The following is a 14344-nucleotide window of genomic DNA, read 5'->3' as shown; positions in this document are numbered from 1 at the left end:
TCGTTTAATATGCATAAAATGGCATCACACCGGGTATTTCCGTACTTTTTCAACCATCAAATCTTATTCGCTTATTTTTTATGATTGAAGTCGTCGATAGATTGTTTTGTTATAAAAACAAATGATGTCATCGATGCGCTCAGTTGAATTTACATTCTATAGTATGGTTTGATTTAGGATCAATATATTTCTCAACAATAAGTTTTAAATATAAACTGAAGAAAAAAAGACCGTGTCATAATTGAAATATAATTTTTTATCATAATTTGTTGTCGAATATCGCATAATTAGAGATTCGTGCTATCAAATCGGTCGTGAATAGCATTCTTGAAAACTACGCATCTATACTACGGCATTATTTGAAAACACAGAATGATTTAAAACACATATTTTTTTTTATAAAGAAGTTAATTGATTTAGAATGATATTCAAATATAGAGATACATCAGGGTTTTCTCGTATCTGTTAAGGGATATATAAACTATGTACACCAATAAATCATCGTTTAATATGCATAAAACCTGCTGAAACAATTAGAACAGTGTTATAGACGAAAAGACATGTACATTAAATGAAAGAAACATTTTAAAAGTGTTTAAGCATAATACTGAAATAATAGAATACATGTATAATTAGAAATGTCATTTGAATTTATGACTTTCTTAAAGTTATTGCATATCGAATATTTTTGATAGACCTGCTAGGAAGTTTCATTATATTACATCATAAGGATATAGTCAATTATCAACCGACAAATACATACACCACAATATATCACAACAATCAATACATATAAACATGTATCCAAAATTATTTTGTTCAACAAATGTATCATTAAAATAAGGTATATATTACACCACGCTAATTGGGTTATAAATTGCATAGGCCTGTTGTTTTAATTTCTCAACTTTCTTGCTTATACAAGGTTTTGACTCAAATTTAATGTGAGTTTAGGGAATGCACATTTTTGACATGGTTTGAAAGATACCAATACATTTTGAAATGTTTTGGGTAGAAAATTAACATATTTGATTTATATAAACATTTAAAATGAACAATTCGACATTCAATCGACATCTATATCGCCACATATTCTAGACATAATCATATGTATGAATAATTTTAGTGCAAACATTGAGCATCAAACAAATTGAGATAAAGGAACTGTATGGTCTAAGTTTAAACAAACCGTTTAAAGAATATTCAACTTCCTTCGGGCGATAATAACTAACATCATTTTCTATTCAGACATCAGCTAATATAAAACATAACGTTAAAGTAATGATTATAGCATGGTTTATCCAACTCGTGCATGTTTACTGTAATATTAATTGTAAACATGACTGGTTGAATTAATAATTATGACAATTTCAATTATTCTTTACGATTATACTCAACTTTTTTTTTCAATGTTAAGATATTAAGTGCAATCTACGATCAGGTTATGATTAAAGCCGATAAAATATCATTGCATGCGTTTAAAGTTCTTACCAGATGTAATTGCCATCGATGGGCTATATCACGTTTTTGGAATTTAAATATCTCGTCTAAAGCCAGTGTTGGAGGCATTCAGTGTATAATAACATAAATTTTACAAGATTGTTTGTTTTTTTCTTAGATTTATACAATTAAACATCTAACATTGATATTTATTGGATCAACCTTTTGTAAAACATATGCTAATTTTTTTTTATTTAACTTCAAATTATACATAACTCATCATTATTTCAATAAGATAATAAATCAGTATTAGAATTAAGCAAATACAATTTTTGAAATCGTAAAAAAATTAAGTCATAAAAAAACAATTACATAGCATGCACAATAATAATAATGATATCAAAGAAATCAAAGCAACTAAACACAATTTACTAAACAGTATAGCTAAATCTACTGACACGACTGAACATATAATATATTAAGGGCAGTGTTCGCAAAGGGAAACACAAAATAGTTATGGATATAGTTGCAGATATATTCCGGTCGAATGCAAAGAAACATATGACATACGCATCCTTATAAAAAAAATCAAAAGACAGACAATTAGAGGCAGAAGTACATGTTATAAGTACTTGTATAAGACATCACCAATGTAAGAATTATTGATGTATTATAAATAAAAGTAGTGGACAATTATTAATAATAATAAAAAATCAATATGTGAACAGAAAATATTAATTCAATCATCTGCGTTATAATAGTGTTCGAATAAATAAAGTTCGTGTATTTCAACTGAATATGTTTCATTGACCACTGACGTAGGTTTAATCATTCATTAAGATTATATTTTCTTCTAAAAGTGTTAATTTGCAAAGTAACAGACTTCATCTTGCTAATGGTTAATTCGAATTCTGGATGAATGTTCTCTGGTGACCTTGCGTCGGATACAATTGCCTCAATTAGTATTTCGTATGATCTTATCTTTGCTGGGATAGTTGTTTCAAATATCGAATTAATACGATGTTCCATTGGTTGTGCATAGCGTTCTTGAACCATTTTCTCTAATGCGAATTCCTTCAAAATTGTGTCTAGCCAAACTGCAATTCTTTTACCAGGATTTTTACGAAATGCTTTGAGTTTATATTCGTCTTTCACCACTGTTACCGTCTTTTTAACAAAGAAAGATGGAATTATAAACAAAAGTGCAACCGCTGCCACTGGAATCCACAGAGGTGCTGTCAGCCCTAACGTCACTTTGGCTGCAAGCGGCAAAGGCTCCACTTCATAATCAGTAGGTGTTGGACCTTTAATCCATAGTTATGATATATCATATAAGTCAAATACAAATATAAGTCAAACACAAACACATTACATACTGTATTAAACGTTATCATATTTCAGAATGGTATATTTATAACTAAAGCATACCTGGTAGTAAATTCACTTCACTATTTCCGTTCTGCATGTCTAGCTGGACATCACGCAGGCCCTCTTCCAAAGCATGTAACTCACTTCTGATATGATCTTCCATTTTTCCAATAGCACGTGTTACATCGTCAATATCGGTGTTGAATGACTCACTCAGAGCTAAGTGTATTTCACGCTTTACTTCTTTTTTTACTTCGTTATACTCGTTCTTGGATATTGACTTCGTCTTTTGCTCGACTGTGGATATAATACTTGGTTTCGCTGTGTTAAGATGGCTATTAAATGCCGAGGAAATTATCTTACATTGAGCTGTGCAAACGTTAAGAAGAGAGTTCTTAACCTGAAAAATAAATATTTAATAATGTGCATGTATTGGATGAAATCGACATTTAAGAAACTGAAATAGTACATACATATAAATATATACACGTTTCTCTTAATATTGGACAACGTATTCTAATTATTGCATTAATTATTGTGCTTCCATCAATCATGCGCTTTATCAAAAACATGAAATCCTTCTTCATATGTTTCTTATAAAACATCTGTTCCAGCCAACTGTAATAACGTAATGCGGATTTGAACTTATGGCTGGATTTTAGCATCATCATCATCCCATTGACTGGTCTTGTCGTTTGGGGGAAATAAGGGACGAAGGCACAGAGATCCTCCGCCAGTTAGCTTTTATGTTTTCATCTGTGAGTACATCATCCATGGGAGGTACGTTAATTCTTTGACATTGCCCATCCAGCTTTTCATCTGGCGGCCACGATCACCATAAGAGATTCCTGTGGACCAACAAGTCCAGCTGTCTCTGGAGACACGTGTGTACAAAGGTCCGTGTCTTGCGTTATGTGTCCACGTGAAGCGCCCATTTCCAGGCGGTACAGTATGATGGCCACAATTAGGGACTTGTAGAGCCTGCACTTGGTTGGACAGCTGTTTGCAATGTGAATGGCTGCAGTCGTCTTTGCGATTATTCTTCGAACCTCAGTGGTACCAGTGTCATGCGTCGACAGGGATAATGCCAAGTACTTGGTCACCTCTTCCAGCTTCATGCCGTGCATGGGGATGTCGTTCGTGCTGTCCACTATGATCTTTGTTTTCTTTGTACTAACCTTAGTCCAAAACCCGCCTGATCTTTGAGAGATTATGTTGGTTTGGTATTGCAACTCGCTGCGGTTGCCACCCATTGGGTCCGTAAAATCAGCAAATTTCAAGTTAGAGTTACATCCGCCACCGATTGAGATTATGATGTGGTGGTCTCAGATGATTGCGTGTCATTAAATGTCTATTATGACTTGTACCAGCCCTTCCACAATGTGGAAGCTTATTAGAATCTTTCATAGGTCATCATGCTACACACGGTCGAATGCTTTCTGAACGTCGATGAAGTTGGTGTTGCAATTTTCTCAGTCATGTTGAAGATTTATTCTAATGTGCTCTACCATGCCCTAAATCGAGCCTACTCTTCTGTTAGTATTTCCTCGGCCTTGCGTTTAAATCGGTGTAGGGTGATTCCTTGCTTGTTTTCGTTAGGATGGCCAAGCTTCAGGTAGCCCTTTTTCGATAGGAGAATAAAGGCAAGGCAAATTCCTTGGGTCACTTCCTCTCCCCCCAGATCTTCTGGCTTAGTGCCGTTATCGGATGTGTATGTGCCTCTCTTCCGTGCGTTTATCCCTGCCTTTAGACTACATACTACTTCTTCTTCCTATGCCTTATGTATCGTCGTCCACTTAGGGTCTGGAATCGTTCTGAAGATGACCGGGGTCTGATCGAAGCGGGCTGTGATAAAATCGCTGCAGTATTTAGTCCACCTGCTCAAAATGCCTTTTAAATTTAGCCTGTTGCCATTTCTTTGTCGTTGCAGATTTGTTTTTGCATTGCTCCAAAATCCACTCCTCTTTAACCTTTTTCATATTCTTTCTTACCTTCGTATTAGCTTTCTGGTACTCTGTCCTACAGTAATGCCCATTGTACTTATGATGCCTCTGCTCTCATCTTTTGTCGCAGAGTTTTGTGCCAATGGTTGTAAACCATGTTTTTTCTTCTTCCTCTCTCCCTCTCTCTCTCTCTCTCTCTCTCTCTCTCTCTCCATAGAACTTACTCCACCGATGCAAGCAGGACTTTTAATATTGTTGGTGATGGTGTCGATGTCAATGTTTATGATGATCAGTGCTGCAAACGCGTGATGATCTGTGCTTGAAAAGCCTCTACTATATTTCGATATTTCATATTCCACAATTCAAATTTAGTTCTTAGTGATTAGCTTGTTCTTTTGAACTTCCTTTTTGATGGCGGTGATTACTTAGTCGTGGTAACTGCCGATGTATGCGCAAGGACAAGTGCTTGTGTTCGCCTTGTTGATGCTGGAGAAAATCATTTGCTGCGCCAGCATTTAACCGATCTTCATATGCAATTGCCCGTTCGGAGCTTGCAGTTTATAGCTTACGGCGAACTCAAGCAGTCTCTACCCTCTGTCGTTGGTCTACCTAATGCCAAATCTGCATAGAGTACTGATAATTCGTGGTAGGCGTCTGCTCAAACTTTTGCATTCCAGTCGCCTTGTACTATACCGACGTCTGTCTTAGGGATCGTTGCTATTATACGCTTAAACTCTTCATAAAATTGTCCTTTCACCTTGTATTTGTAGTCTGATATTGGAGCTTAGACCTGCTTAATATAGATGTTGTGAGGTCCAACTGAGATAAGGATTGAGTTGAGCCTGCTGGAGATTGGAATGCATGTGATGTCGCTTTTGATAACCTCCTACCTATCGATCAAAACAACCCCGTTGCGATGTACAGAATCATCAACGCTAAACTAAATATTATGTCATTTGTCTGTAGATGTTTCTCTAAAGCCTACAACCTGACCGTGGCGTATCCAATCGGGAGCGCTTGATCTCACGCGTCAGTTCTGAATCTTCCCGCACGCATGGCCTTGTCTTCAGCGGGTCTTTTCAGTTGGCTTCGGTCAATTTTGGCAACATCCATCTCTCTAAGAACTTCCAGCTTGTTGTACGACACGTGCCTGCCTCCTCAATTCGTATCGACCAGCAGACGCGCTTAGCAAAGTATTGCTGGGCCAAGGTCCCGAAAACAGGAATAAGACTTGATTGTCAGGTGAGAAGCAGTGTGCCCGTCCACCTGTGGTAGCTGCTGCCGAGTGGCACAGGCACTATATCTACTCTGAATACCCCATATATCCATGGGCTGGGTTGATATCTTTTAAAATTCAAGTAGTTTTTTTAGGATGTACATTTTGATTTATATAGAATTATATAATAAATAACTCACAATAATATTCTTCCTTCGATTGCAAGGGTAAGGGGTTAGATAGTATGCATGAAACATTTCAAGAAGTTCTCTACGAAATTTGTTCAAGTCATACCAAGGAATAAAATCCATCGACGCCCCATATAGACACTAGTTGATATATATAAGATATATATAGACTAGTGTTTATAAAAGTAGCAATCTTCTCTGAAACCGCAATTGTTATGAGTTTAATAGTCGGTGTCAAAACACCATATAGTGGTCCTCTACAAATATTATTAAAATCAAACCCTGGGTTTGAAATTGCTCACGCCTCATTTCACAGGTGAGCTATATAACGTTTTGTCAGCCTCTAATTGAACTAGTGTTGAGGTTTCATTTGTTGACTGCTGTATTTCTTTTCGTTTTATCGACTGAACACATTATGTATGCATGTAGTTAAAAAAAACTGTTACCCGTTTCCCAACAAGTCAGAGCGCATATAAGAACATTTAAACTATAAACAATTATAATAAGTTTGCGTAATATGAACATACATGTATATGGTGTTAAACTGTTTTTGTTATCAATCTTGCTAAGACATCTTATGAAATTAAAAACAAGTGATGTACGAGGTGTGTTTTGTTTTCAAAACGACACCATAACAACATGTCATTTCCGATTAAATTAATGATAAGCTTCGAATATATTAAAAGAACTGTTGCGTTCAACGATGAAATATACACAAATCAATGTTCGTATTTTAAAAATAAAAGCAGAACTAAGATGACTTTGTTGTGCATATAATTATATATACCGTTTGAGAATCACTTCTTAGTTTATTGAGCTTCCTCTCTGTTTGTTCTTTTAGTATCTGTTTTGTCGAAAAGTCACTTCCGGCACGATATATTCTTGATTTACAATGCGTCAATATGTGCGTCACAATTGTTGAAATCCACCTGTGAAGAAAAAAATTATACAGAATTATTCAATTCAAATATTTTAACTAAATTTTTAATAGTTATAAGGTTACGTGTGGTAATGCTATATGCTATAAAATGCTGTATATGCATAAACTATTAAAACCCACATTTACACATTTGATATTTGACCACATAGCATTAACATTCACATCAAACCAAAATATGAGTTCAGTTAAATTACACACTTAATAATAGCTTCAATAGTGACAAGTGAAACAGAATTTCTGTAACATAAGGAAAGATGAAATGCAGTTAATAAAATCATTATTAAAAATAAACTAACACTATATCTGGAGCGAAAAAAAGTTTTCGCCAGTTTTATTTCAGAAAACAAACAACAAACATTCTATAAAAATACACAGACCAAAATCGAATGGTAATTGGAACGGTACATGCAAAGCCATAAAAATTTAAACCGGTTATAAAGCTAGCCGAACCTACACTGATCCCAGAATTATTCACAAACAAAAATGCGCCTATGCAGACAAACAATGAAAACATAAATGCCAAAACGTATGGCGCTAATCGAATAGTATATATTGTAGTGTAAACTTAATTATGTAAGTAAATATATTTTCAAACAAGATTGGTGTAATCAGATGTAAATATGATTTATCCCGATAACAAAAATAGCTCCACTGCTAACAGCATCTAAAGACCGAAATATGACAGCAGTTAAAATATGTACGGGGATATGGGCTACCACATTCACTCAGCACAAATCAATAAGTTTTAATATTTTTATAGCAAAACCAAAAAGTCCAATACTAAGAGTCTATAGCAGGTTAAACAGAAAACACACTGTGAATATACACATAATAAAAACTGAGATTACCGCCTTGGAGCAGTCACTATTAAGCATTGTTTTCATTATTGTAATTGCATTAAATCAGATTTAAAAAGGCGTATAAACAACAAGATAATCACGAGGATCTCCAAAAGCTTAAAAGATCAACTGTAGAGCAGTGACATAAAATTCAAAACCCTTGATTAAGGGCTTTTTTTTGACGACACCGGTACAATTTGCGCATATTTGGAGATAAGTTTATTTGAAACTTTGACCCGAGGGACATAATTTTAACAGTGTATAGCATCACTACCTAATGCAACAAACTAGTATTATACATATCAGCATTGTCCTTTAACGAAGTTAAATTGATATTAAAATCTTAATATTCGGTTTGGCCATGTTTAACCCGGGAACATAGCCTGCAGAAATAATGTAGAAAACGCTATATGATGTAACATACTGTATATCAAAACTTTAGGCTTTAACGTTCACGAACGGATCCACATATGCGCATACATTATCATGGATGGACGACGGGAATCGAGGTATACAAATATCTCACTATGTGCACTTTTTAGTAAAGTGAGTTTATAAATCGCATTCCTTATATTTTATTTATATAACGTTTGGTAATATGCAAAAAAAAACTTAACACAATATAATAATACTACAACATCTTACTGCATATTAAATTTAACAAATGTAACAACGTTTTATAATATGTTATATTGATCTGAAATTGTAAATCAAAATTGTTTGCTGTGTTTGACAATCGCAGATTTGATTCGCATGCTTCAAATTAACTTTTGTGGTGAAATAATAATATGTGAGAAGACGATGAATAATAAATAAAAAATACGTTTTCTATCTTATTGTTTATTGACCATACCAAAAGTGTCGGTTACTATGTTCAACTTGGCTCGCCACTACCAATCGCCCTAGGCCGCCAAGAACCTGCTGGTATGTTTCACTATAACCCATGTCGCTATCTAAATATCGGCGAGCCTGCAAGTTATTGAACATCAATTATAATTTGTAATTATAATATGACAAGCTGTATCTAGTTGCTCTTATATAAGTAATACCTTATTTTAAACATGTTTAAGGTTATAATTTGAACGTTACAATTGGCAAGTCTTCGTTTGATTGAATAATCGAATGACGTTAAATAATCGTGACATACCATCATAAACGTCAAATGGCATTAGTTAACAATTTCCCGGATGTATAAGTATTGTAAATATGTGGGGAAGCGGAAAACTACAACGGGCGAGGCATGGTATGGTATTGCGCAAGGGGGGGTTAGAGGGTTAGGGTTAGGGTTTGGGTTAGTGTTAGGGGTCGGGTTAGGGTTTGGGTAAGCCTAAACCCAACCCTAACCCTAACCCGACCTCTAACCCTAACCCTTACCCTAACCCTTTTTTGGGGTTATCACCCCTGACCATGCCTCGCCCGTTGTAGTTTTCCGCCTCCGAAATATGTGTTGTGTCTTTTTATCATATTCTAAAAAAGTATAAGACAATTGTTTTGAGCTCGTCAAAGTCTTACAAAATCATCTTTCTAAAATCGTTTTAAAAATTGGTTTGAAAGAACCAATTATGCAATATTCTATGTTTGTTTAATGCAAAACCTACATACCATCTTATAAAATCCTGATGTTGTTTTTCTTGATATTAAACTCACATTACCTGCAATGTACTCATCTTGAACAAGTTTTTCTCCAATGGGAAGTTTCTCCGTTGTATGTATTTTTCTAACTTAGGCAGTGTGTCGTCCCATACTTGCTGTTGCGTAGTAGATGTTTCGCGACACCTTTCATCAACACTGTCCCATTTATTGCAAACAAACAGTACGCAACGTGGATCCATTCTAAACAGATCTTCTAATCCTTCTATCTCGTATATCTTCCGGAATATCTGTATCAACTAAACAAAAATCAATATATTATGTCATATAATGTATAACGGGTAAAATATTGCTTTTTGTTTAGTTGATATAAATATACTTTTTTCTTATTCCTGTTTAAAACCTTTCCAAGAACAACGGTAGCGGATATCCTTTTGAATAAGTCGGCGCTGCTGTCTATATTGCAATTGAGTTGAACACAAAATTAATACGGCTTATTTTACAACATGTAGCGCATAATCAAAAAAAGCAAGTGAATTGTACAGATCGCGTGTTTTGCGCTATTGCGTTATATGTATTCATGCCGCTAAACTAATGCAAACAAATTGAATAGCGTAATAATCCGTTAGCAATGTAACAACTGTATGTGTCGCTGGAAAAAAACATTGCTGCTTTTCTTTCGTTATGTATTATATACCAGCATAGTACAAACCTTGTCTTCCTGAACCCCGCCAGCATTTGCACTGTTGAGAATATAAACGAAGGCAGTAGCATTTGGGAGGAACTTGTACAATTTCTCGGACATGGGCTCATTTTCACCGACACCAGGCGTGTCCACAATAGTAACGTGATACTGCAAACATGAACAAGTTTTTGTAACAAATTAAGTCAAACGGGATGAAACAGAAAGAAGCAAAAAACATGTGTATTATATTGTTCACCATGGACAATTACTCGCTCCAATATGTATAGTGTTGCTTTAATTTCTACCCCATACATACTAAACAAAACCATATATGCGACTTAGGGTCTAGAAAGATACTACATACTTTATTAAATACTAATATAACTAATAGAAATCATATGCCTTGCATTCATTATTTCTGTCATTCAAAACCGATTCAGTAAAGTTATTGAACTTTGCACATCAGGCAAGCATATGCTCTTAAATGATATAAATATTGGTTATACTGTGTATAGCAGTTATAATGTGGGTAATTCTATTTGAGTAATATTATGTACATGTATGTGGTTCAGACAGGAACTTCGAACACTAGGCACAGTATGTCACTCATCTGTGTGCCGAATAAGGTAACTTGAAGGGAATTTAATCACCCTTGATGACGACACCAACATTTCGTAAGTAGATAATTACCAATCTAATTGCACCTTAAGTTTCTAGAGTTCAATAACAACAGACAATTATGTTAATAAATTTCGTCGAGATGTTCGTCGGGATGCTTGTGGGTTTGTATCTGTTTTTTTATACTTTATGAAGTTATTCAACGCCAACGACTACATTACGTGCGGACTCGAACTATATTGAAAATTCTGGCCAGTACAACAACATCGATCTCGATTCGTTTTATAAAAAAATGTAACATTTACTGTATTCGATAGCGGGACAATGAAAAGGATCTTTTTAAAATTAACTCTTTCAACACGAATTGATTCCACTTGCATTGAAAGCATGCCAATTACAGATAAGATTCAGCTGAAAACTGGGGCAAGCGCCAGGCGATTTATCGTGCGGCCTAAAGCTGATAAGGTTGTTTTCAAAAACGCAATTATTACTTTAACTAAATTATACCATTTTATCGATGAATAACAGTATAATAATAAAAAATACTCACATGTTTAGAAGCAAGAAAACATTATCATCTTACGTTTTCTCCAAGAAGAGGTATCTGCCAATAGAGGTCCACTATAGCTCCATCATACTTGGCATCGCGACAGGTCACTTCATTCTTTAACATGGCAATCATATCGTCGTCATCTCGGTCCGAAACAGTGTACTTCTTGAATTTTTTTCCAGCGAAGTGCACTTCAAAATAGCGTTTTGATGCAGGTGGTATTGGATGAATTCGACATATAATAGATGTTGCGGCCAAGTGACATGACGGCAGGACATCTTTTTCCAGCAAAAGATTCAGGAAACTCGTTTTACCCGCACTCGTTTCACCTTTAATTATCAAAATGATTATACGTGTTATTAAGTTTAATAATATTTTACCAAAGGAATTATAATCGCTCACACACAAAACATGTTGTAACGCAATATTTGGTTGTAACTGAATGAAGACGCAAAACATAAGCTAGCCCTTAGAAGACAACCTGCGTTGAACTATTCGAATCGCGGTTAAATTATCTCATTTATATTAGAATAGAAAATCCGCATGCAAGCTTAGAGTTTGGTGCATTAACGCCAACATACCTGTTATATTTCTAATATATCGGATGTAAGCAAAGTCGCCATTTAAGATTACTTATATTTTAGAAAACGTACACACATGGTATAATATAATATAATTTACCCGCAACAACGATTGTGCAATCCATTTTACGCAGTCTGTCCCGATTGATAATAAGTTTTGAACGAACATCTCCGAATTCTGTTTCCAAGGACGCCCCGACATCACTTGGTAACTGTTTGAGTTCATCTATGAATGTGTCGTATATGGATGTTAACTTTCTTTTCATCTCCTTGTCTTGTGCCAGTGCTTTGGAAACATCTGTGTTGATCTGTAACCATGACATAATTATAGTGAAAGGATTAGCGTTTGGTCTACCAGATTTCAGATATATGGTTCATTGTATTTGTTATATACATAATTTAATTTCTAACTGACATTAAATTGTCGTGAATGATAATCAATCGAGCAAACAAATATCACGCTCTGATACTTTCTATGCAATGATTATTATATTGTAAATATGAAAAAAATATTCGAAGAGTCGATTGTTTATAGAACACAATTTTTAGATATTGTCATCCTTGCCGTATCTTTAAATTGTTGTGAGAACTGGTCTGGCTGCGCCTTTAGTGTTTTTCGGATGAGGTCTTTCATCTCATCTAGTGAGTTCAGTTTGTGGCAAATTTCCATTTTTTCTAGCCATTCAAATGCGGCATCCATGTTCATCTTATCAATGTCGCTTTCATCCATGATGTTCTTAAAACGAATTAAGAATCGGATATGATGTTTGCAGTTGAATTTATAATATTTACTAACCTTACAATTTACAATGAATATCTTGTTAAATTTCGCGCACGGATGCCTTTACTGCATAGGGAAACATAAATGCCTTTTCACATATATTATATAGAGGGAATGTGTTTGCTTTGGGGGCATAACCAAAAAAAAATTGTCTCAGTAAATGAAGAAAATCGTTTTTTCCACGAGCGCTCGTGTTTAATGGTCTATCAAAAGCTTTTGGGCGCTCGTGTTTAATGGTCTATCCAAAGCTTTTGATATTCAAACCGGTAAATGGTTAGCCTCGCCTTACACTTAACCTAGGTTTTATCATAAAACATATAAATAAAGTCAACGCGATAACCCATACCAATATTACTGACTCAAAGGTTAATAAACACGTAAATGTCAAAGGTCATATCAGGTTTACAGCTTTAATAAACAGGTTACAAACAAGGACTGTACCTAAAATAATTCACAATGCATTTTTTAAAAGCGTTCCGTATATCTTTAGCATTTGAAAATTGCGTATCGCCCATAGCAATGTAAAGGTCACATTAATTATTTTAAAGATAAATACTCAAATATCAGGAAAAAAATGTGCATATTATACAATCATCGTTCAATTGAAAAATCTGTAATAACTTATACAAATATAACCACTGGGTCACGACGCGCTGCCTTTAATGTGTGTGTCCTAGATATTACTTTTAGAGCTCATAAGACATAGCAGTGCTTGCGGAGCCTGTAGCAAAATCAATTAAATATAAATTACAAATAATAAAGGCTTACATGTTAAACCTGAGCTTAAAAAGTACCTGACTGCGATGTCTTCCAACCCGGGTTCATGTAAAATTAATATTATTTTTATGAAATCACAAATTAAGATATGTAATTCTTACATTCGAGCATAAACCTTCAAAATGAAACCTTCAAAAGAAGCGACATCAGGAGAAAAGAACCCTTTAACTAGCCACTATATGTATTGGCTAATTTATGACGAGTTCACAGTCGTCGCAAATGACAATGAGCAACAACATCATAGCCGACGATATTGGACTGTGATGCATACTGATCTAGTATCCGTAAGACATGTTTACTAATTTCAATTTCTGGATTGTTATCAAGGAGTAACTATGATAGATACAATTAAATATTTTAGTAAAGAAAACACAACATATGATTTAAATAACCCGCCATAATAACCGCAGTTGATTCATAAATTAATGAACCTACCTTGTTTTAATCAAACCCAATAAAACGTCATCCACATATTCAGACAGTATTTGTCTGGTTAAATTTACATTGCAAAATTGTGTAAGGACCACTTGTACAATCTCTTCGTTAATACTCGTTGAATTTGAAAGATAAATCTATGCAAATTGTAACGACAATTTAGTAGGGGCTAATTTTTATCTCATTCGTTTATGTACACTAGATATAATTGGTCTTCTGATAACAGAAGCGATTTACTCTAACGTGATCGTAATGTTTGTTCATATTAAATATGCGTCGTCTGCATTTAAGTGTTTGTATTAGATTTGTTTAGAGCTAACGGGTATTTGCCGATAATACACTCACAAAGTGGACTTTGCAGTTAACATTTCGTAGGGTATGATATGGCAGTTG

The 14344-nt window shown here is 34.7% G+C and overlaps 1 protein-coding gene across 2 annotated transcripts; it reads right to left on the bottom strand.

The window, feature by feature from the left end:
- Window positions 1-492: 492 nt before the first annotated feature.
- Window positions 493-14080, bottom strand: LOC127851023 (uncharacterized). Of its 2 annotated transcripts, XM_052384462.1 has the most exons (10): window positions 13952-14080; window positions 12524-12694; window positions 12059-12266; window positions 11411-11706; window positions 10237-10377; window positions 9587-9823; window positions 8788-8903; window positions 6943-7084; window positions 2869-3208; window positions 493-2744 (listed from the first exon to the last, which is right to left on the bottom strand). In XM_052384462.1, the coding sequence occupies exons 2-10, from the start codon at window positions 12686-12688 to the stop codon at window positions 2269-2271; spliced, it is 2121 nt and encodes a 706-aa protein (XP_052240422.1). In that variant the 5' UTR covers window positions 12689-12694; window positions 13952-14080; the 3' UTR covers window positions 493-2268. The 2 variants fall into 2 exon arrangements, with proteins under 2 accessions (XP_052240422.1, XP_052240423.1); XM_052384463.1 differs by lacking the exon at window positions 12524-12694 and having other exon boundaries at window positions 13952-14069.
- Between the last annotated feature and the right edge of the window lie 264 nt (window positions 14081-14344).

The sequence above is a fragment of the Dreissena polymorpha genome, chromosome 11 (assembly GCF_020536995.1).
Source record: "Dreissena polymorpha isolate Duluth1 chromosome 11, UMN_Dpol_1.0, whole genome shotgun sequence".
NCBI classification, from domain to species: domain Eukaryota; kingdom Metazoa; phylum Mollusca; class Bivalvia; order Myida; family Dreissenidae; genus Dreissena; species Dreissena polymorpha.
The sequence above is the reverse complement of the archived record's forward strand: the minus strand, read 5'-3'. Positions and strand labels throughout refer to the sequence as shown.

Bases quoted from the DNA above. Each gene is read 5' to 3' on its own strand.
- LOC127851023 (XM_052384462.1), bottom strand. From the start codon at position 12,688: ATGGATGAAAGCGACATTGATAAGATGAACATGGATGCCGCATTTGAA. The intron at 3,209-6,942 runs GTATATATAATT...TTTATTTTTCAG, and splicing joins TAAGAAGTGATTCTCAAACG to GTTAAGAACTCTCTTCTTAA. The intron at 2,745-2,868 runs GTATGCTTTAGT...TATGGATTAAAG, and splicing joins TGAAGTGAATTTACTACCAG to GTCCAACACCTACTGATTAT.